Consider the following 21,783-nt stretch of genomic DNA (forward strand, 5'->3'; position numbering starts at 1 on the left):
ACCCAAGTCAGCTGGAGGGAATAAAGCCGGGCCTCCCAAACCGAAAGGCAGGTAGGGATGGGAAGCATTTGCCTGGGTGCTGGGGGGACGGATGGCCCAAAGGATCCCCTCTGGTTAGCACACACACCCCTCCCCAAAGGAGCAAAACCCAGATTATAAATAAGTTCATTTTTTATTCTCTGTATAAAACTTCTCAACCTATGAAAATAAAGTTTGCAAAAGGCAAAGTAACACTTGGAACCTCAGAGGCCAGGAGGCTGGCGCACCACGATCTACACTATGCACAGGTCTCCCCAGATGGGAGGGAGGCGCCGGGGGCAGGGCCCTTCGGCTCAGTGAGACGCACCCCTCTTCCCTCTGGACGGAGAGGGAAAGCCCAGGATCGGCGGCGGCGCGCGTAACAGTTGACCCCCGGCGGCGGCCAGGCCCCGGCAATCCCCCGGCCGGCCACCAGGGGCCAGCACCATCCCGGCCGCCGCTCATCGAGGGCTGGAGCGGGCTGGGGAGGCCCCAAGGTCAAGTGCGGAAGTCCCCGAGGGTCTCCAGCCCTCCAGGGACAGTGCACTCCGTGGGCGAGCCTCGGACCCCGGGTCTCCGGCGCTGCCCTCGGCCGTCGAGACAGAAACAGGGGCGCTGGGGCTGGGCCGCCAGCGGGGGTCTAGCTGGAGGTTACGGTGGTCCCGCCGCCCAGGCGCATGAGCATCTGCTGGCAGTCATGCAGCAGCCGGCGGTCACCGAGCTTCTCGAGCGTGCGTGCCGCCTCGGCCAGCATGCCCACTCGCTGCCCAGGCGCCGACAGGAAGCCGGGCGGCAGGTAGCAGGAAGCCAGGAGCAACGCCTCCGCGTGCTCCCGCCTCGTGGGCCGCGGCTCCAGCTCCGCCGCCGTGCCTGCACACATGCACAGTGGCATGTCAGGGGCGGGGCCGCGCCGGGGGTGGGGCTCGGATCCTTGCCCCGCCCCCTGGACAACCGGCCCCGCCCCAGGCTAGTCAGCACCCGCCCCCACCCGCCCCCCTCGGTCTCGGAGGAGCACGGAGCCTCGCCCCTTCCGCGCCTGCCCCTGGAGCACAGACCGCGTACCCAGTCGCGTGTCCTACAAAGGACAGTTGTCCCCACTGACTCTCAGGTTAGGCCTCCCATCAGGAAGCCACCACCAAGTCCCTCGGCCTCTGTGTGTCTCACACACAGCCTCCCTCTGCAGCCTCCACCTGGCGTGTGGCCCTTCCCACCTGGGCCAGCTGTCCTTCTCACCTCCTTTGCCGCAGGGGCCGGCCCTCCTCCTCAGGCTGCGGTCCAGGAGCTGGTGTGTCCGCGCCGGGCTGGCCCCTGCCATCAGCCGGGCAGTGGCTTCATGCAGGAACACCTGGGCAGGAGGGGCCAGGAGAGGTTCCAGCCAGGCCCCCGCTCCCTCCCGACACCTCACATACATCCCCATTGCAAGCCAGAGCCCCATGGGCACTCACCCTCCGCATGGCAGGCCGGAAACTCTGTGCCAGACGCCTCAGACCACTCAGGTCCCTCTGGAAGCCACGGAGCTCGAGGGCAGAGGCCTGGGCCCCACTGCCCGGGCCCGGTGAGGCCTGGGAGGGTGCCGGCGGCTTCTGCCGCTGCCACAGGCTGGTGCGCGCCCCAAGGAGCAGGTCACACAAGAGCAGCTGCATGACCTGGGGTGGTGGGCAGGGCAGGGGTCAGGGGGCTCTGGCTCTGGGAGGGAAGAGTGGGGGCCCATGGTGCCAGGGGCCGGCTCCGGGCTGCACTGCCGAGGCACTGCACCCGCCTCACACGTGCAATGCAACAGCAATGCACCGCGGGGCCGCCCGCTCTCCAGGCCCTGCCACACCGCTCACCCCAGCCGTCCTCCGGGGGTGGGGACACTGAGGCCAGAGGGGGGCAGCCACTCTCCCCTGGACCCAAACCTTAGCCCCCAGTCCTGTACTATTGGGCTGACCCTGCAGTCTTCTGCAGCCCAAGGGGGACCGTCCGGGGAGTGGAAAGGCCAAGGCCCCCAAGATCCGCCAGGCCCCTGGCCCCAGCCCTCACCTTGTCAATGGAGCTGCCGGCTGGTGTAATGGCCAGGCTGTCCTGAAGGTACCCACTGGCCTTCTCACACATGGCCAGGCTGGCCGGGCCAGACTCTGCCTTCCCACGGCCCAGCAGGGCCCGGGCAGCCTTGAAGGTGTGCAGAGCCGCCCTGGGCAGGGGTCTCCTGTTGGGGCCAAGGCAGAGGTGTGACGGTCAGACCAGGCCTCAGGCCCTCGCCGAGCTTCCCCTGCCCTGGTTCTGGCTTCCCGGGAAAGAAATGACGGGACCCCAACCGCACAGAACAAAGCTGGGGGTCAGGGTGGGGGCACGAGCACGCAGCCTGCGCTCACTCAGACTCCTGCAGGGCGCGGGGCAGGTGCTCCACCAGCGGATACAGCCGCTCGGCCGCTGCCTCATCCCGCCGGAGCCAGTGGGTCACCACAGCCGTCAGCGAGGCCCACCACTTGGCCACCGGGTCTGTGCCTGCAGGAAGCAGGGCCAGAGGGGTCCCTGAAACTCGGCCACACCACACCCAAGGCCAAGCTGCTGTGGCGCTGAGCCCGAGGGTGTCACGGGGCGGGGAGGCCTGGGGGCTCACCGGTGGTGGCAGCCATGCCGGAGCCGATGGAAAAGCTGCAGGGAGGAGCCCCGGCCACGTCAGAACAGCTGTTCAGCAGCTGCAGGTACCCGAGGGCATCGGAGAATTCCCTGTGGCAGGAGAGGACTGGCCGTCGGGACAGGTGGCAGGGGTCCTGAAGCGGACGGCCCTCCTCACCTGCCCCCACGGCACAGCCTGGCTTCCTGGCTCCTCAAAGCGCGGCCAGCCCCTGCCGGGCTGGTGGGGAAACTGAGGCCACGGTGACCCGGCTCTGGCCACCGACACGGGTCCCTGGACGTAGCCTTTCCCAAGCTCCATTGGCCGGGGGTGGGGGACCTGGCCCGCTGAGGCGCAGAGGGACACTCACCTGTCCCCATCGGCTGATCCGGGGCCAGGGCTGGGCTGGGCCAGGCAATGCAGTGCTCGCTCCAAGAGATGTTCACGGAACAGCTGAGCCACGTGGGCCAGGGGGTCCACTGTGGGGAGGAGTGGGTGAGTGGGGCGGGGGGGAAGGGCCCCACCTCCCCGCGCACAGGCGCTTCCCTGCACCTAGGACTCTTCCCTGGGCACGGGGGGGCCTGGCTCTGAGACGGATGAAAGCTGGACGATAAATATTCTGCCTCCCCCACCCCGTGGACAGGATAACCTAGCTTGGGCACACGCCCCTCCTGACCTCCTCACAGCACAGCGGTGTTGCCTGGGAGCACCTCCCAAATCAACCACCTGCCCCCAAATCCCTCTTCCTGTTTGCCTCTGAAGAGCCCCAACTGAGACAGAGCCAGCCTGGCCTCCCTGTTCCTGCAGCCCCCGTGGCGACAATGGATGGTGGGGCAACAGACCAGGGTGGGCAGGGACAGCAGAGAGGCAGGGGACAGGGGACAGGCGCAGGGTGAGAAGGCACCTGGGTCCCCGGCCACGCTGTACAGGCTGTGCCGCGGAGCGCTGCACACGGCCCAGTCACCATCCACGAAGAAACGGTGGCCCGCAGGGTGGCAGAGCCACTGCATGGCAAGAGGCACTGAGCCGCTCTGTGCCAGGGAGGCCTGGCGGGCGCTGCTCAGGAAGAAGCGCTGTGGGCGAGAGGGGCGGGCTGTCACCCCAGACCCTGGGCTGAGACCCCAGAGGGCCTGGAGCCCACCCCATAACCAGCCGCCTCTCCTGGGCAGCCCTCAGCCCAGGGAGACCTGAGCCCCGTCCCCCACCAAGCTCACCACCTACTCACTGTCAGGAAATGCAAGGCCCGGGGGAGACTGGTCTTGACCCTGAGCGCGGTGGCCACATAGATCTCAGCCAGCGTGGCCACGGACATGGCCTCCCCCGCGCACTCGGCCAGGTTCAGGGCACTCAGTGCCAGGTTGGCGGCAGCCAGGTGCCCGCCCGAGTACTTCCCTGGAAAATGGGAGGGCATGAGGCTGGGCATGGCGCAGAGGTGGCGGGACGCCCTCAGGCCCAGCCCTCGCCCGCCATACCCATGGTGTGCAGCTGGTGCAGCTTGTGGTAGGCGAGGGCCGCGTCGCGGGCACTGGTGCGGGCGTCCACCTGCAGGGCACCATCCCTCCGCAGGCCCCCCGCCCGGCCTGCCAGCCAGCGGCCCACCCAGAGATGCTGCAGCAGGTGGCGGATGAGGCCCCAGAGCAGGCTGCAGGCCAGGTCCAGGTGGGAGGTGGGCAGGGGTCGGCCCAGGGCCCGCAGGGCCAGCCACAGCTGCTGGGCAGCCTGGGCGAAGTCCCCCTGTGGAGGAAGGTTTTCCAGGTGAGAAAGGCGGGGTCCGAGCATCCCCGGCACGTGCCACCCCTCTAGCCCCGGAGAGCCCTCCATCTTGGGCTCCCCGCCACGACCCCACCAACCCCAGCAGTGCCGGCTGGGCCCCCGGGGCTCCGTGGGGGTCTGAGGGGGAGACAGGAGTGGAGAGAACAGGGGAGATTCACGGTGTGCCCGGCACCTTCCCAGGTGCTGCTGAGGGTCCCAGCCCTGCCCGCCCTCCACACCCCCGGGGTCCGGCCGCTTACCCGGGCCAGGTCCAGGTCGGCCTGCTTGCGATGCCTCCAGAAGTGCACGGCGGGGCCCGAGTGGGGCCGCGTGACCGGCTCTCCGTAGACAAAGAGCAGCGCCAAGGAAGACAGCACCAGCAGCCCGTTCATCAGCCAGACCAGTGGGGGCAGCAGCCACGGGGCCCAGCCAAGGCCGTCTGGGGGCAGACACAGGCTGGGGACATGCCACCCAGGAAGTCCAGAGCCCCAAGCCCACAGGCCCGGGCTCTACGTCCCCAAGAGTGCCCCCTCGCACTGCCCAGGCTGGCCTGTCCTACCTCTGCCCTCAGCACCCAGCATGCTGCGCCCAGGACCGTGGTAGACACTGGTGGCATCGGAGGGGCCAGCGGGACCCCGGCTGCCCAGCAGGGAGGCCAAGGGGTTGCAGGAGACACAGAGGAAGACAAGCACACACAGGGCCAGGCGGGAGCGATCCAGCATGCCCCGGCTGTGGGGGGGCGGCAGCTGCTCTGGCTTCACCTGGCGGGGTGGGCGGGGCAGTGAGAATGGGGTGAGCACAGCCCAGAGAGCTCAGCTCAGAGGAGGAGGGATCAGCTCTGCCCCCAGCCTTACTGCGGGACCCCCGCCCAGCTCCCCGTCTCTACAACGGAAGGTAGGACACGCCCCAGTCCCGGAACTCAGAGGATGTCGCTGGATGACAGGGAGGGGGCAACGACGTGCGACCCAACCTGGCTGTCCTCAAAGACTGGGCTGTCAGGCTCCGAGTCACTGCCGCTGCCACCACTGCTACTGCCCCTGCTGCCAAGGGACAGTGGGCTGCTCTGGAAGGGCGAGCCGGCGTCCGAGGGTGGCGGGCTCAGGGTGTCCACCACCTCTGGCTTCTCGCCCTCCATGGGCACGTCTGTGTGGCCTCCACTGCTGCAGGCTGACACCAGGTCCTTCAGAGATTCTGTGGGCCAGAGAGGAGCTGGGCTGGGGTGAGGGCTACACACCCTACCTCGCCCCAAATCGGAGCTGAGGGCCACGGGAAGGCCGAAGAGAGGGTGAAGGGCCCTCGCAGGGTGAGCAGGCGTGGAGGGGAGGAAAGGACTCACTGCTTTTGTGGGCAGCGGTGCGCAGATTCAGGTTCTCCTGCTTGAGTCTCTGGTTGCCCTGCTGAAGGAAGCGGATGTAGTCGATGGCCTTGCGCAAGACAGCAGATTTATTCAGCTGCAGGCGGTAGGGAGGAGACACAGCACAGGTGGCCGGTCAGGCCAGACAAGTGGGCAGCTAAGCGCAAGGGGTGGGACTGCTCTGCTACACAGTTGTCTCAGGGCCTTTGCACCTGCTGTTCTTTCTACGTGGAATGTTCCTCCCTAGTAGAACCTTCCTCCCAAGTAAAATGCACACAACAGCTTACGGCTAACCGCTGTCACCATCGTTCCACCTCCATGCCTTGCCCCCTCGCCTCCTCCAGGCCTCTGTTCACATACGGCATCACCTTTGCGAGGGCTCCCCGACCACCCGATTCAGATCTGCGACTCCCACCGTCCCTCTTCCCGCCCCGTTTTCTTTCATGCCACCTGGCAAACCCCAGCACAGATCTGTGCTGTCTGCCGGCACCCCGACACCCCGCCAGAACGTCAGCTGCTCAACAGAACAGCAGTCTGTCTGTTCACTGCTGAATCCCCAACACCTAAAAGAGCCCCCACCGCACGGGGCCTCCATGAAGCTCAGCTAAACAGCTGCCAGGCCCGAGGAGTCTGGAGCCCCAGGCCTGTCTGTCCAGGCTCAGCCCCATCCTCCTCTTCCCCCCAGGTGCCTCCTCTTCCCCCCAGGTGCCTCCTTCCCCAGGGCCACCCCATCGGGGCCTCTGCACGCACCTTGGCCTCTGTGCCCACCACCAGGTCCTTGAGCTCGACGATCTTGTCATTGATGGAAGAGCGGTAGCGTTTCTCAATGGCATTGTGGGCCGTACGCTTCTCACCTCGGCTCTGGGCCGAGCCCGGGGCCTTGCCGCCAGCTGCCAGCCGGTTGATGGGCAGCTTGTCAGCATCCACTACCAGCGGCACAGTCGCCAGGATGGTTCCGCCACTCACCAGGGTCTGTGGGGCCAGGCACGGTTAGCAGGTGGACATGCATGCATACAACACCCCCGCCCCCCTGCCCTGCCCAAGCCGCCCACCTGCAAGGGCGCTGCCTGCACAGCCATGCCAGGGGCCAGGGAGCTGATGCCTGCCGCCTTCATGGGGGCTCCCACGTCTGTTTTCACAGTCGTCAGGAGCAGCGAGTCTGCCTTGATGAAGTGGGGCTGCAGCAGGACCTAAGGACGGGAGGGGGCTCAGCTGTGGGCTGTGGGTCGGGGCCACCACCTCCCTGAGGCCGGGCCAGACCCTCTCACCGGGACCTGCTGGACCTGTGAGGTCACAGTGGTTGTTCCAGGGGCCACCGTCGGGGTGGCTGTGGCCGTCAACAGCTGCTGGGGAGCCGCACTCTGGACCTGGTTGTGCAAGGAGACGGGCGGGACCCCTGGAAGGGCAGCCAGTGGCAGGCCAGGCAGCGACTGCGCGGTGCTCCCCGGGGGGGTCCCTGCAGAGATAAAGGCAGGAGCTTCGGACACAGGCTGCCCTAACCCACTTCCAACCCGCCCCGCAGGTACTTATCACCCTGTGACCTTGAATGAGTCGTTACCCTCATGGCCTCAGGTTACTATCGGGACAGTCCCTGCCTGGGGCTCTGATGCAAGCCTGCTCGCTTCCCAGCCCAGCACCTATCTGCTGCGGACGCTGGGAGGCTGGGAAGCGGTGCTTCCTGAGAGCTGCTGGTGACGGGAGCACCTCCAGCAGCACAGCAGGGACCCGACTTCTAGAGCCTGCAAATTCTTCTACTGAGACCACAACAGACCCTCCTCCTGGTGCTCCTCCCTCCACACGCCCCCCTTACCTGTGGAGAAGCCTCCAGGAGGGCTGGGATAGCCCAACACAGGGGCAGAGCTGAACTGCGGTGGGGCTGGGGCCGGAACACGCTGGGGCAGGAGGGCCCCCGGCAGCGGCTGGAGGGTGGTCTGGGGTGCTGGTTCCTCCTTGATAGCAGGCCCCGCGGAGAAGGCAGGCACGGAAGGGTACATCTTCAGGGGGGTGGGTGCAGGCTGGGGAGGGGACAAGGGTGGGGTTGTCGCCTTGGTCCCCCCCAGGAAGCCTTCGAGTGGGGAGCTCATCGTGGAAGGAGGTGGGGACAGGCTGCCTGGGGAGCTGGCATATGGACTGGCGGGCTCTGTGCCCCCTGCTCCGCCCCCAGCGTAGGGCGGGTCGAACAGGCCCGGGAAGTCGCTGTCTTGGTTGTTGATGAGCTGAAGCATGTCTGCGGTAAGGAGGAGAAGCTGTGTGAGCAACAGCGGGGCAGGTGTCACGGATTTGCACGCTCCCCCACCCCCACCCCACAGTGTACCTGTGGGACCAACGCCACGGAAACAGAAAGCCACCCCCAGGAGCCCCCACTCACAGACACCTGTGACATCTGGAGCTCTGCCAGGTGCGTCAAATGGCCTTGCAACACCGGACGAGCCCAGCGCCCCCCTGAGGCCCACCGACCTGCCCCAGGACCAGGCGAAGGCAGAACTGAGGCCTGGGCCCACAACTCCCGACTTCAGAGCTGCCTTCGCCAGCCCACTCCTCTGTGGGACAGACCGAGGCTTCGGGCAGAGCCAGCCGCTGGCCAAGTGTGTGCCAACCAGAGTGTCCCTGTGTGTTCTGGGCACAAGCCCAGACCCCGTCTGCAGCCAAGCAGCCTTGGGACCGGCCATTCAGGCTTCAGTCTCCCCTCGACAAAAGCAAACGCCGTCTGTCCTCTTTCCTCCTCATACAGACTGGACACACTGCCTGCCGCGGCCCCAGCCTGGCCACAGGCCCTCTTCCCCAGCTGGCGATCAGCAGCCTGGCTGGGTCAGCCTAGGGCCCTCTAACCCACTGGGGGAGCCACCCACTGGGTCAGAGTGCTCTGCAGGATCCATGTGCAAACCCTGGGAGCCCGAGGTGTACCCCAGGTCCCCAGCCTGCTAGGGCTTCCTCTCACTGGGCCTCGGTTTCCTCATCTGCACAAGACAGATGAGACCCTTTGTGGCAGGATGGCCACACGGAGGGGAGAGTCAACGTCGCCTGAGTCCCTCCTACTGACAGGTGCCAGGCAGGAAAGTGACTGCAGGGGACCCTCCCTACGGCCTCCAGGAGAGCGAGACGGGGGTGCCAGGCTCAGCCTCCTGGTCCTCAAACAGAAACACGGGGCGGGCCCTCCAGGTTTGCGCAGGTCATGGGGCATAGAGACCTTTCACCTTCAGGACCTGCTCGCTCCCCAGGCTTCATGAGCCCCTTTGACAGATGGGGAAACTGAGGGCCAGAAGGAAAAACTGGCTGAACCCAGGGGGCCACTGTCTAGCAAGCTCAAGAGGCCCTCCAAACTAGGAGCCCCAGGAGACGGAAGGACAACCGGCCCTCCTCCCTGCGGAGCAGAGGATGTGGGAAGGCCACCCCCTCGCGCCAGACGTGGGGGTGGGGGTGACTACTGAGGTGGGGGGGTCCGCCAGCTCCCCTGAGAGCCGGGAGCGCCTATACCTCCCCTCAGGGCACCGGGGATGAGGACCCCGCGATGCAGATGGAAACTGTAATAAAGAGGTGGGGTCCTCCAAAAAATACCTTCGAACGTGCAGTCCATGGCTCCGCGGCCTGCGCCCGCCGCCCTTCGGGGAGTCCAGGCGGCTGGCCTGCCGGTGTCCGCGCGCTGACTTCACCTGCGTGGCCGGCCGCGCTTTAAAGCTGCCGAGCGCGCCGCCGGTCCCGCCCCCGCTGGCTCCGCCCCCGCCGAATGGCCACGCCCCGCCTAATGGCCACGCCCTCCCGGGGCCGCGGCCCGGGCATGGGGTGAGCGCGCGCGGCCAATCAGCGGCCGCGCCCCCGCCTCCTGGGGCCCCGCCCCACCCCCGCGGCGCGCGGCTCGGTTTGAGCCCCGCAGGGCCGGATGGGGCCGGGGTTACTCGCGGACGCCGTCCCTCAACCCGCTCGGCGCCGACGTCCGCAGGGGTTACTGGCAATCACGTCCCCTGCTCCCACCACCTCCGAGAGCGCGGCGGAGCGGGCGTGGGGCCGGCCAGGGGTGCCCCAACTCCGCATCCAAGCCTCTGCCGCACCCAACCGCATGGACCCCTGACAACAGGTCACTGTTGGGAAACTAAGGGAAACCCCTACCCCAAAGTGCCCAACCAGTAACAACCAGAGCTGACGCCCCACACAGACATCCCTTTGCAGAGGGGCCTGGGTCTGGGATGGGGGTCGGTGAAGGTCTCACCCCCTCCCCCACCCGACTAGCAGTCTCTGGGTGAAGCCTGATTCACTCACTTATTCACTGTAGGGCCGGGGAGTCCAAGAGGCAGCCCAATCCCTGGGACAGAAGGTGAGGAAGTCGTAGGGTGACAGGCTCTGGGGGTCTTTGGAGGGGTACCTGGGCCTATCTCCCCTTCTGTGTAAGGTCAGAGTTCCACACACACACATGAACATAGCCTGGCCAGCAGCCCAGGTTGCCAGCTCCGGCTTTTGTGGCCAAGCAGACCCCGGGCTCAGGCCAGCCTCCCAACCGGTACCGGGCCCACCCCGGTACCCTCTCCTGGTCTCCTGCAGCCTCCGAGGGTGTTGGGGTACTGGAGAACCCCCGGCCCAGATGGCCCTCCCTCTCCAGGAGGCTAGCCGAGGTAACGCCCCCCCATCCTCCTTTGTCCGGGTCCTTCCATGGCCTTGCAGGGGGTGCCAAGGGCAACAGAATTCTCTAGCATCCTCAGCTCCGTCTCTCCTCAGCCGGTGGCTCTCACACCCCTCCTCACCCCCAAAAAACAAACAAGACACTGCTGTTGGGAAGGCTCCTCCCTCACCTCAGTACCTTGAGACTGGAAGACACTGAGGCCTGAATTCCAAGGCCCACACGCAGACACTCGCCTGCGACTCCAAAGGGCCGGGGCCAGGGCCGACCACCCCGAGGGGTCCAGTCCTCCCAGCTCCTGACCCATCCTTCTGCCCTTCTCCCTTCTCACTCCCCTTCTCTGAGCCTTCACTCCTGGCCTCGGAGTAGGGGATTCCAGGAGGCAAGAGAGGTCCCCAGCATGCACAATTTAAGGAAGTTTAAGGAAGCGCCCCCGCAGCGGGTCTGAAAGGCTGGCCCCTCCTTGGGTGAGCTGAGCACTCGGCTTCCCGCATGAGGGAAGACTCAAGGCCCACGTGGCTTCTGCATGCACTGTCTGCACACTGCACATCGGGAGACCGAAGGCTCGGGCTCAGGCTCAGGCTCGGGCTCGGGCTCGGCCTCGGCCTCGGCCTCGGCCTCAGTGGGCCCACCTGCCCGCCCCCAAGCCTGGCTCCTTTTGCTCTCCTTCCTCCTAGCCTGCCCTGATCCTATCAGGACCCAACAGGAAACCTGAAACCTCCCCCCTCCTTGGCTTGCCTTCAAACCTCCCTCTGGAGGCAGATGTGGGGCAGCCTTTTATTCTCCTGCGTGTTTATTCGGTGAGGCCATGATGCAAATCCTGGAGGGGCCCTGCACCACGAACCTACAGGAGCCCAGCTCTGACCGTCTCGGGAGCCTCCGGCCCATCCAAACTGCACGAGGCCTTGCACCCTGAAGAAACCCTGCTTGCACGCTTCCTGGGACAGGGAGCTCACCACCTCCCCTACACAGCCTGGCCCACGAAGTCCAGATCTGCTTCTGTGGCAATACCTACTGCCCTTTCCTAAGTGTCTACTAAGTGTACCAGGCACTAGGGTGCTGGAACACAGCACGAAGACGTCCCTCGTGGAGCTTCTGTTCCATCTGTAACCAACGGTCTGCAAATCCAGGGAGGAACAGGGGTATGGGTGGTGATGAACACCACGAACACACGGAGGCGGTCAGGGCAGGCCTCCTGAGGAGGTGACATCAAGACAGCGAGGAGGCCGGTGTGGCCGGAGCAGAGGGAGTCAAGGGGGTGGGGGTCAGGGAGACAGTCAAGAGCTGGAGTTCCAACCCACGTTCGTCTCTCACCTGAGCCAAGGAGACCGTTTCTCAGGGAACGGGCAGGAAAGGGATTTGCAAGCAGGTCACAAAGTCTGCACAGCTGTGAAGAATGGCAAACGGTGCAAAGCAGCAGCCCCGTCCCAGCTCTGCCCGCTCGATGGAGGGCACAGGGCAGTGGTGGGGAGGGAGGCTGCACCCTGCCTGCCACCCACCCTGCTGCTCTCTGAGGAGCCCGGTTGGCAGGCTCACATGTCCACAGCCGGTGAGTGTGCAGCAGGGGCACAGGCTGCCCTTTGTGTGCGCAGGGCTGCCCGGGGGTGCAAGTGGGTGCCGGCTCTTCCTGGAGTGGGACGGGCCCGGGGCTGGAGCCCCAGGGGAAGCTGGGCGTGAGCCCTCTAGACGGACGAGGTCACTAAGGCTCAGAGGGAAGCCACAGGCCCCAGGTCCCCTGGCTGCCAAGTGGACAATCTGGGACGCAAACCCAGGCCTGCCAACCCCCAAGCCCACAGCCCTCAGCCCAGCCTGCCAGGGGCAGGTGTGAGCCCCAGGGCCAGCCTGGCTCTGTCCCACCTCGCTGCCACCACTCACCCCAGGTCAGGACATGTGTGCCGCGTGGGACACGGAGGCGAGGCAGCGCGAAGGTGCAAGGAGGAGCCCCAGCACCACCTCCGCTGTGAGGCCTTCCTAACTGCCCTTAGAGGAGCCCCTAGGGCGGGGTCAAGGCCTGAGCCATCTGGGACACGCAATCACTCAGCACGGGGGCTGAGCCAGAGGAGACCAGATCGAGGGGCGTGTGCACTGCCAGCCCCACCCCTGCTGGTCCCTGGCTGTCTGAGTCCGGTGAGCCTCACTCTCCTTGTCTGCTTTCAGAAGGCTGTGCGCTGGCCCAGCCCGTTCCCTCTGCCCCGAAGGCCCTTCCCACTATCCTGTGTCCACCTGCAAACTCCTCCTCCTCTCAAAACCTGCTCTGAGGTCACCACCTCGCACTCTTCTCTCATCAGTGCCGCTCCACATGCCGCTCCCAGTTACATGGACCAAGTGACCCTGAGCACGGCCACTGGACAGATTGGCCAGCACCAATTCCAACATCCTGTCCTGGGGTAGAGACTCCTTCCAGCAGCTGGGAAACAACCCATGGGCCTGACGCAGCAGCAATGCAGGGGGCGGTCCCGTCCTGCTGAGCAACGTTCCAGTCTAAATAGTGCTATCCACTCCTTTACGTTAATTATATTTCCCCCTTCGCGGTTGCCTCACTGCAGCTGTTTTAAACCTGCAGTGGGTGTGTTGTTTCAAAGGCAGCGTGCTGCTTCAGAGCTGCCAGGCTGCTTTCTGGAAGGATAACCCGTCTGCACTCTCCCCTGCAATGCTTCCCATTTCCTCGGAGCAGCCCCAGCACTGGGCTTTGGCGTTTTACCTACTTTTGGTCGCTTTCCTTAGTCCCCACAACTGTGTGACTGGAATCTCCCAAGTGCTTCAGTTTGCATCCCCAAGGCTGCCTGGAGGTGCTCTGCCCAGCAAAGCATCAACTATGGCTGGAGACTCGGAAACACCTGCTGTGCTCTGGTCTTCCTCCGCCAGCTAGAAATGGTCTCCAACAGGTGCTTGGCCTGGGAAGCAAGCACCGCGGGGCCTGGCCTTCCTGCTGCTGCTAACCCCCTCGGCTGCCGTACAGGCTGGGCAGCTGGGGGGCAGTGGAGGCATCTGCTCCTTGTCTACACACTGGGTGAAGAGGTGACCATGGCATTTCTGAGGCCCTCCCCTCTCCCAACACATGTGCAGATGGGCAGCCCCACTCAGGTCCCGGGGTCAAAGGGCACATCCACAGGGCCTGCGGCTGGCAAGACACAAGGACAGAGACGCTTCCTCTGGCCGGCGCAGTCATTCTCACCTGGCCTGTGCTTATCAGCTGGGCAAAGTCCAGATCCCAGGCCCCTGCCTGGGGCTGACCAGGTCACTCAGGATGTTTGTGTCCAGTGACCATCGGGAAAGAGGGAGCTCCCGGCACGCTCCTCTCCGTGCCCCTCAGAGGCACAAGGGCTGGAACCACCCCCATCTACAGCCTCACCCCCTGCTTTCCAGGGGAGCCGTTGCAGCCGAGAGGGCAGCAGATGGCCACGCTGGGGGGTGCCTTCTGCTTCCGGTCACCAGGCCGGGTACCAAAGGCAGGAAGAGGGATGGAGAGCGGGTCGTGTCTGGTGGAAGAGGCCTCTCCCAGGCTCTGCCGTGGGGACGAGGCGGGGGCACCGCACGGGGGCAGAACATGGCAGCGGCGTGGGGGCCTGAGGGGTGGGACCTGGAGGGACGGGAATCATCACGGAGGGCAGGCTTGGCCCACCGTACAGGTCTCGAACGCCATGCTGGGACAAGGGGACTTAGCTCGGGGCACTGGGGAGCCATGGTTGTTAGGGAGCTGAGAAGGTGCGCGCCGGGGCCAGGAGCTGGGCTGTCAGCCACCGTGAGCTTGTTTCCTAAGGAGGGCCCGTGCTTGGTGGGGCCAGGCAGACAACTGGGCATGAGAGACCGTGGGGAGAGGCCTGGGGGCAGGGTAGCCCCCGTGTGTCCTCTCCACCAGGCTGGCCTGGACCCCAGGAGGCCTGGCCCGTGCAGTTGATTCAGGTACTGGGCAGAGTGGTGGGCAAGATGCCGTAAGGCAGACACCTGGGGTGCAAAGACAGAGTGAACTTGGGGAGCCCAGCCAGAGATGACTACAGGCTGTGCGCGGGAGCCCCAGGCGCACCCGCGGGAGATGCGCGGGCCCCGACAAGCAGTCATCTCCACTGCCTCTTCTGCACTAAGCACACGTTCCAGGCCTGGTGAATTAACCAGCAGGGAGGTGAGGACTGCCCCGGAACCCACAACGATCCCAACGCTCGCGCGGGACAGCTCTCACGTGCCCTCTGCCCACGGCCACAAAGGACCCCAAAGCAAGAACCACAAGAGGAGGCCGGGAGCAGACTGACTCACCAGGAGCCACGGCGCACTGTGGCGGGGGCAGTGCCTTCGGCACAGAACCTGAGACTCCTGGTGAGAGCGCCACGCCAAGAGCTGGTCACACGACAGAGTCTGGTCGAGGCAGATGCCCGGCTGGGCGGGGCGCAAGGCCGGTCCTCAGTCTCATGAGTCAAAGGCTCTCGCCTGGGATGGGGAGGTGGCTGTGTGACCTATGACCCCTCCCCGACCCCCAGCATACCTCCATGTGGAGTAGCCTCCTGGGTCCCCTGCTCTATTGCCCACCCCCACACACACATGCACACACTTTTAGGAGCCCAGCGGTTAAGAGCTTGGGCTCTGGAGCCCACAGCTTGGGTTTGAATTCTGGCTCTGCCATGCTCTGGCTGTGTGACCTGGGACAAGTCACTTAACCTCTCTGTGCCTCAAGGCCCTCATTGGGGCTGTTGGGAGGACTCAGTGGTCAGCACAGTGCCTGGCATACAGTAAGTGCTGAATGAGTCTTCTCTACTCGTTCTGTGATCATCCACTCCAACAGCTAGAGGGAACTTCCCGCACAGAACCCAAGCATGGCATTGCCCTGCCCCAACCCCTCCCCCAAGACTCCCCACTGCCTCTGGGATCCAGTCCAGCTCCCCATCCTGGACTCGAGGGCTGCCTGGCCCTCCTCTCAACCCTCGTTCCTCTCAGGGGACCTGGCGACTCTTGGGTCCTGCCAGCTGGGTTCATCTGCAAGGCTGCAGTAAGGCAGGAGTGGGTGTCCGTTTTGCTAACCCCAGAGTGGCCACAGGCACCATGGACGTGTCTATCCAGGTTGTGGGAGGTTTGGGTCCTGTGCTCTTGGCCTGTTTCCCCATCAGCCAAGTGCAACACAGCAACCTCGGAGGCAACTCAGGGCGGCTGGGATTTGCTGTCTGCACAGTGGGCAACAGCCTCCTAACTGGCCCCTGCTTCAGCGTCTCCCCCAACCCCTTCTCTGTAGAACAATCAGAGCGGTGCTTCCACAGGTGTAAGCGAGCCGGCGCAGCTGCTCCCTCCTTTCCCTGCCGACAAGGGTCCTCGGTCTGCCAACCTGCCCAGCCTCACCTGTGAATCTCCAACTCCTCGCCGTGCCCTCTGCGGCGAAGACATCCTTCCCAGCGGGTCCTGGGGCTGACTTTCAGGTCTCACCCCACCGCTCTACCGGAAGCTGTCGCCCTGCCCCGGCTCGACCACAAGGTGTAACTAAATATCCGTTTGTGGGTTTCCTTGGCGATTTTTGTGCTTCCAAGAAAAGGGGAACCCAGGTCTGTCTGTGAACCCCTGGTGCCTAGGACGGGGCCTAGTAGATGCTCAGTAAATGTGTGCCGAACCGATGCCCGGCGCCGGCTAGGAGAACCGGACCCTGGGGGGCAGGGGCTGGAGGCGCCCGCGCGCCTGCGCAAGAGCTCCTGCGCCGAGCTGAACTCTCGGGCCGGAGGGAATGACCGAGAATAACCTCCCGCTGACGTCAAGGCCGGAGCGGGGGCGGGGCCTCGGCGATGCCCGGGTCCCAGGCTCTCGCCGCAGCCGCCTAGGGGCTGAGGACTCACTGGCCGCGGGGGGCGGACCGGGACGCCCAGAGGCGCACGTGCCCAGCGCCGAGCCTCCAAGGACCCGGAGCGGCGTGAACAGCCAGGGCGGGCGCGGGAAGCTCCGCGCGGACAGGACAGCGAGGCCCGCAGCGCTCGGCGCAGAGACGCGGGGCGCCCCGCGCGCCCCGCACGGAGCCAGCGCCAGCGCCGCGCCCCGCCCCGCTCCGCGCCCCCCGCCGCCCCGGAAGACAAAGGCCGGCGCCTCCTGCGCGCCCCACTCGCGCGGAGCCCAGTGGCCCTGACGCACCTTCGATGTCGGTCAGCAGCGCCGCGTCCAGCTCGCTCGGCTCAGCCAGCGCCTGCTCCAAGGCCGCTTCGCTGAAGTGTGGCTCGTCCATAGCGCAGTCGCCTCCTCCCGGCGGCCCGCTCGGCCCGCCGCCGCTCCGCGAGTTCGCGTCACGCCCTGGCCTCAGTGGGGCTCGGCGCCCGCGAAAAGTTCCTCGGCAACTGGGCTCCCCGGCAGCGGCTCTGCGGGGTGGGCGGGGGCGGGGAGGAGCCTTGCGGGGAGCCCCGCCCCCGGTGGACGGTCCCGCCCCACCTGGAGAGCGCGGGGCCGGCTCGGGTCTGGCCTGCACACCTACCCGGCCGGCCCCTCCATCCAAGTGACGACTGCTGCGGGGCTTCGGCAGGCCCTGGCCTCTCCAGCACCAAGCAAGGGGGCCGAGTGGAAGACCCGGACTGGGTCCGTCTCAGAGGTCTCTGGACTTGGGGAGGGAGGTGACCCGACAAACACTGTTCCGAGAGTTGGGTCTTTAGGAGACAGACCCGTCCAAGACTTGCTGTGTGGCCTCGGGCCAGGCAGCGATCCCCACTCTGTGCCTCATTTACCTCAGCTACAACGGGACTTGATGATGCCTCCGCATAGGTGGCCCGGACCATGGCTGGCTGGGCCTGTGAGATGAGCCTGACCCTCCTCAGTGTCCAGATAAGATGGGCCTCTTGAAGAGCCTGGAAGAGGCTGGAATTTCCCACCCTGACTTAATCTGGTTTGCTCCCAGATGCAGCTGTGGGAATGACAGAAGGGTTGGCCTCCACACCCAGGAGGACAGGAAGAGCCACAGAGTTCAGGAGCTAACCTGCACAAGGCCACACAGCTACTTGGGGCGGCAACAGGGCTGGGCCCCAAGGCCATCTGACTCCCATCTCCCATCCAGCTGATCCTAGGGAGAGACTCACATCTCGGTGTCTGTCCCTAGGAGCAGCTGGGATGAAGGAGCAGACTGTGCTTTAGACCTGGGCCACCTTGCCCTGGATCATGACAGGCTGGGGCCAGGTCAGAGGAGGCAACTAGGCTGGGGAGAGGGCTGGACCCTGGACCCTGCGTCCTGTGGATTGGAGGCAGAGATAGGTGGCAAGGGAGGGGTCTAATGAGGTGGATTGAGATAAACCAGAACTAACATCAGGTACTGAAAGTGGGAAAGCAGTGAGCTCCCTGTCCCTGGAGGTATGCAAGCAGAGAGGCACCCTTGGTAGGGGCAGCCAAGGAGACTTATCAAAGGCCTGGATCCCCAGGCCTCCCTAGCCCCCTGCCTCAGTGGATCCAGCCATCCCGAGTACTGCTTTGCTCAGGCTCCAGATATAGCCTGTCTGGCCACACCCTCTGACAGAGTGAAATTAGTGGCGCACTTTGGAAGGGGGTTGCCCAGGCCAAGAGAGCCCTTGGAGGCCCAAGTCCCTGAGGCTCAGCCCAGACACGCAGGGCTCTTTGTTCCCCTCCCGGAAGTGGCTGCTGTGGAAAATTACCCAGAACAGGGGTGGCCAGGACCCGGGGGCCTCCAAACCACATCTGTTCCCCAAGTGGCCCTGCTCAAAGACACCCCCCCCCACTCAGGGCCTGGCCCTCCGGATGAACTTCTGCTGGGGAACAGAGGGATCCCCTTTCTCAGCTCCCTGCATCCTGACGCCATAGACCCCTCCACCCCCCAAGTAGGAGCCAAGCACCCAGGGGGCCTTGGGAATCTGGTGGCTTCCCTGAAAATTCCAACAGCTCCTCCCGGGGAGAGAAGGGGGTGCTAAGTGAAGACTGAAGACCACCTTCTCAGAGTCAGGAAGCAGGTCCGGATTTTTGCCCACTTGCTGTGTGACCTGGAACCATTTACTTCACCTTTCTGAGTCTCTGTAAAATAAGAACACCCCTTCCTGCTGTGGGAAGGTGTATTGGAGTCACGGTCACGACAGACCTGCCTGACTGCCCTTTAGACGTGTTTACCGCATATGTAAAGAGCACACTCAGTCAATATGCACACAGAACTGCAGCAGCTCAGGAGAGAAGGTGAGGCAAGGCCCACGGAGACCTGCAGCCTGGACTCGAGCCGCCAGTTGCAGTGAAGCCTGGCTGAAGCCTCCTGTAAGGTCCAGTCGTGGGAGGGGGTAAGGATCTGCCACCAAAGAGACCACACTTCGCTGCGCAGCCTGAGACCAGCCGGGCAAGCGTCCAGGGGAGGGCTGGGAAAGCAGGCTGGGGCTGCGGCTCTTCGGGGAACCTGCTCCTCTGCGAGCCCCTACCCCGACCCTCCTGGGGGCTCTGCGCTCGCACCGCGCCGCATGCCGGGGCTGCGCGCGTCCGCGTTAACCCCTTACTCCCCGGTAGGACGGCATCCCATTTCACAGGTGAGGAGAGCGAGGCCGCGGGGACGCGCGCCGGGAGCGGCGGGGGCGCCGGCCGGACGAGCCCCGCCCCGGCCCGCGGCGCAGCCAATGGGCGCGCGGCCTCGGGTGGGGTGACGCGGCGTCAGCGCCCGGCTCCCGGCGGCCGGGTCACGTGCGCCGCCTGACCGACCCGGGCGCCCCGCCCCGCCCTGTGGCCCGGCCCGGCCCAGAGCCGGCGTCCCGCCCGGTCCCCGGTCCGCGGCCCACCCGGCCCCGTGTGCCAGCTGTGAGGCCGGGCTCACTTCTGCCCTGGGCGTCCGAGAGGCGCAGGGGCATCTTCTGTGGGTTCAGAGCCGTTTGGGCAGGTGTCCAGCGCGGGCAGGGCCAAGCCATGTCCTCGCTGCCCGAGCTCAGGGATGGGTGGCGGGGCAGGCACGGGAGTTGCCACGGCTGCCGGCACTGGGCGTAGCTTCACAGGCTACCGAGACCCCTCCCCACTCCTGGAGCCCCCTTGCCACCCACCTGCCCGTTTGTCCTTCATTCTGCAGCAGCCGAGCTGGGACCTGCCCAGCCGTGGCCGAGGCTGCACAGAGCCAGCAGGGAGCCTTGGGTTCCCCCCACCCCCGCATCAGACATAATGGAACCACATGGCCCTTGACATGGATGATTCCGGACCTAGATGACCTTGTGTTCTCATGCCAGCTTGCCCTCTACTGTGCGCTGTGCAAGTCATTTCTAGCTCTCTCTGAGCCTCTCTGGCAGTAAACCCTCCACAGAAGAGCTGCTTGAACCCCGAGGTCTGCAGCACAGTGAGGGGTGGGCCTTACAGACATGGAGAGTGAGGCATCAGCTGACACCCATGGGCCACGTCCAAGTATACACGGGTTCTGATTTTGAGTCCACTGTCAAATGTACATTTCACCTGAAGGCTGGATCCCTGGCTTTTCTTGAAAAATGGGACAATCTGGCAACAGCAGGCTACAATGGCCTGTGAGCTTCCCCAGTCCCCTCCATCCCTGGGGTCCACCCAGGCAGGGCCCTGGAGGCATTGGGTTAACTACCCACGACCCCATTTCTCACATCATCCGGAGCTCAGGGACCTGCCCCAGGCCTGCAGCCCCAGGCGCGGGTGGGGATGGAATGGCACCTCCCATGGACTCCCTGGTGCTGAGGGCCTGGACCCCCTGCACAGACCCCCTGCAGTCCACCCAGCAAGAGCTGGCAGGGGCTCCTCTGCAGCAAACGGTATTTCTGGGTGAGTCATGCCTGTTCAAGTCCTCTTGTCTGCCCACCCTAGCCCCTCAGGACCCCAAAGAGAACCTTTCCTTGCAAGAGGGGTGGTTGTAGAAAGACTACACAGGGGACATGCCTTCCATTCACAGGGATGGGGGCCCACACTTCAGAGGCCGCTCCCAGACTCCCCGGGCGCAGGGCCTCTCTCTCACTCCAACTGAGGCCCACCTGAGCTGGCGGAGGTCTGAACGTGGCCCCAGTCTCCTATCAGCAGGCATGGCAGCCCCCTCCTGAGCTGCCCTCCCAGAAGGCCTGGTGTGGGGGGCAGGGGGCGGTTCCCTTGCTGGCCATGGCGACGGAGACAGTGCTCTCCCTGCCCGCTCCTCCGCGGCCCTGGTCTGGGAGGTCCAAGGGCTGAGCTTGAGAGGGTTCTGCTGCTGATCCCAGGCAAAACGTCCAGGCCTCGGTCTTGTCACCTGCATGAGACGCGGGCAGATGTCTCCGCATTTATTCCAGGCTCACCTGGGGGCTTGATGAGTCCATCCCACTTGAGATGCATCCTTGAACCCTGGGAGGTGAAGGGATTAAAGGGCTTCCCACCTCCCCTAAGCCACCTGGAGAAGGCATAGGCCCCCCCACGGCCCCTGAGCCTCAGGGAGAGGCCTGCTTCCCAGAGGACCACCGCCTGCAGCAGTGCCCAGCTCCCAGCACAGGAGAGGAGACGCGAACCCTTTTTAAAAGGGATAGGGGGCTGAGGGGGGTAACTGCTAAAGAGTAGGGGGTTCTTTTGGGGGTGATGAAGATGCTCTAAAATTGTGGTGAGGGTCGCACAACTCTGAATGTGCTAAAAACTACCTGATCATACTTTATTATTTTATTTTTTTTATAAATTTATTTATTTTTGGCTGTGTTGGGCCTTCGCTGCTGCATGCGGGCTTTTCTCTGGTTGTGGCGAGCGGGGGCGGGCTACTCTTCGTTGCAGTGCACGGGCTTCTCATGGCGGTGGCTTCTCTTATTTATTTTATTTATTTATTTATTTATTGGCTGCGTTGGGTCTTCGTTGGTGCACGCAGGCTTTTCTCTGGTTGTGGCGAGCAGGGGGCTACTCTTTGCTGCGGTGCGCGGGCTTCTCATGGCGGTGGCTTTTCTATTTTATTTTATTTTATTAATTAATTAATTTATTTATTTACTGGCTGCGTTGGGTCTTCATTGCTGCACGCGGGCTTTTCTCTGGTTGTGGCGAGTGGGGGCTACTCTTTGTTGCGGTGTGCGGGCTTCTCATGGCGATGGCTTCTCTTGTTGCAGAGCACGGGCGCTAGGTGCAAGGGCTTCAGTAGTTGTGACACGTGGGCTCAGTAGTTGTGGCTTGTGGGCTCAGCAGTTGTGGCACGAGGGCTTCAGTAGTTGTGGCACACAGACTCAGTAGTTGCAGCTCACGGGCTCTAGAGCGCAGGCTCAGTAGTTGTGGCGCACAGGCTTCGTTGCTCCGCGGCATGTGGAATCTTCCCGGACCAGGGCTCCAACCCGTGTCCCCTGCATTGGCAGGCAGATTCTTAATCACTGTGCCACCAGGGAAGTCCCTAATCATACACTTTAAATGGGTGAAGCTGTCCCAGAAAAGGGGAGGAGTGGCTCTCCAATCCAGCAGCCAGCCACGCTCGGGGAGCCCAGCGGAGGGCGCTGAGGAGGTGGCTCAGGCCTGGATGCTCCTGGGACCCGGTAAGAGATGGAGGAAGAACCCCGGCCCCTGGTCTGAGCTGTCAGGCAGGCTGTGGCGGGT

The 21,783-nt window shown here is 64.6% G+C and overlaps 2 protein-coding genes across 18 annotated transcripts in view; both read right to left on the minus strand.

The window, feature by feature from the left end:
- Nucleotides 1-153: 153 nt before the first annotated feature.
- On the minus strand, nucleotides 154-16,658 carry SREBF1 (sterol regulatory element binding transcription factor 1). Of its 9 annotated transcripts, none has more exons than XM_060135802.1 (20): nucleotides 16,429-16,566; nucleotides 15,655-15,831; nucleotides 7,534-7,738; nucleotides 6,992-7,179; nucleotides 6,776-6,913; nucleotides 6,474-6,695; nucleotides 5,706-5,820; nucleotides 5,340-5,560; nucleotides 4,929-5,130; nucleotides 4,630-4,808; nucleotides 4,090-4,351; nucleotides 3,843-4,009; nucleotides 3,522-3,690; nucleotides 2,988-3,096; nucleotides 2,621-2,730; nucleotides 2,373-2,505; nucleotides 2,041-2,206; nucleotides 1,464-1,664; nucleotides 1,252-1,363; nucleotides 154-888 (listed from the first exon to the last, which is right to left on the minus strand). In XM_060135802.1, exons 2-20 carry the CDS (start codon nucleotides 15,697-15,699, stop codon nucleotides 659-661), a joined length of 3,174 nt encoding a protein of 1,057 aa, XP_059991785.1. In that variant the 5' UTR covers nucleotides 15,700-15,831; nucleotides 16,429-16,566; the 3' UTR covers nucleotides 154-658. The 9 variants fall into 9 exon arrangements, with proteins under 9 accessions (XP_059991785.1, XP_059991784.1, XP_059991780.1 ...); XM_060135801.1 differs by having other exon boundaries at nucleotides 7,534-7,950; XM_060135797.1 differs by lacking the exon at nucleotides 15,655-15,831 and having other exon boundaries at nucleotides 7,534-7,950; nucleotides 16,429-16,658.
- Nucleotides 16,659-18,178: 1,520 nt separating this feature from the next.
- Nucleotides 18,179-21,783, minus strand: part of TOM1L2 (target of myb1 like 2 membrane trafficking protein) — an 87,129-nt gene continuing 83,524 nt past the window's right edge. For 6 of the 9 annotated variants that reach the window (XM_060135805.1, XM_060135812.1, XM_060135808.1 and 3 more), the window contains one exon: nucleotides 18,179-18,323. In XM_060135805.1, coding sequence (XP_059991788.1) covers nucleotides 18,194-18,323 — 130 coding nt within the window. In that variant the 3' untranslated portion in view covers nucleotides 18,179-18,193. Of the gene's footprint in view, nucleotides 18,324-21,174; nucleotides 21,328-21,394; nucleotides 21,537-21,783 lie in introns of those variants that run through there. The other 3 variants (XM_060135815.1, XM_060135813.1, XR_009537790.1) reach the window with 2 other exon arrangements.

The sequence above is a fragment of the Lagenorhynchus albirostris genome, chromosome 20 (assembly GCF_949774975.1).
Source record: "Lagenorhynchus albirostris chromosome 20, mLagAlb1.1, whole genome shotgun sequence".
Taxonomy (NCBI): domain Eukaryota; kingdom Metazoa; phylum Chordata; class Mammalia; order Artiodactyla; family Delphinidae; genus Lagenorhynchus; species Lagenorhynchus albirostris.

What these genes read in the sequence shown, in the direction of transcription:
- SREBF1 (XM_060135794.1), bottom strand. Translation starts at nt 8,392, where the DNA reads ATGGCCGGTCCCAAGGCTGCTTGGCTGCAGACGGGGTCTGGGCTTGTG. An exon ending in GGATCAGCCGATGGGGACAG is followed by an intron (nt 2,731 to 2,987) that starts GTGAGTGTCCCT and finishes CTCCTGCCACAG; the next exon opens with GGAATTCTCCGATGCCCTCG. An exon ending in TCCGGCCTGCCATGCGGAGG is followed by an intron (nt 1,364 to 1,463) that starts GTGAGTGCCCAT and finishes CCTCCTGCCCAG; the next exon opens with GTGTTCCTGCATGAAGCCAC.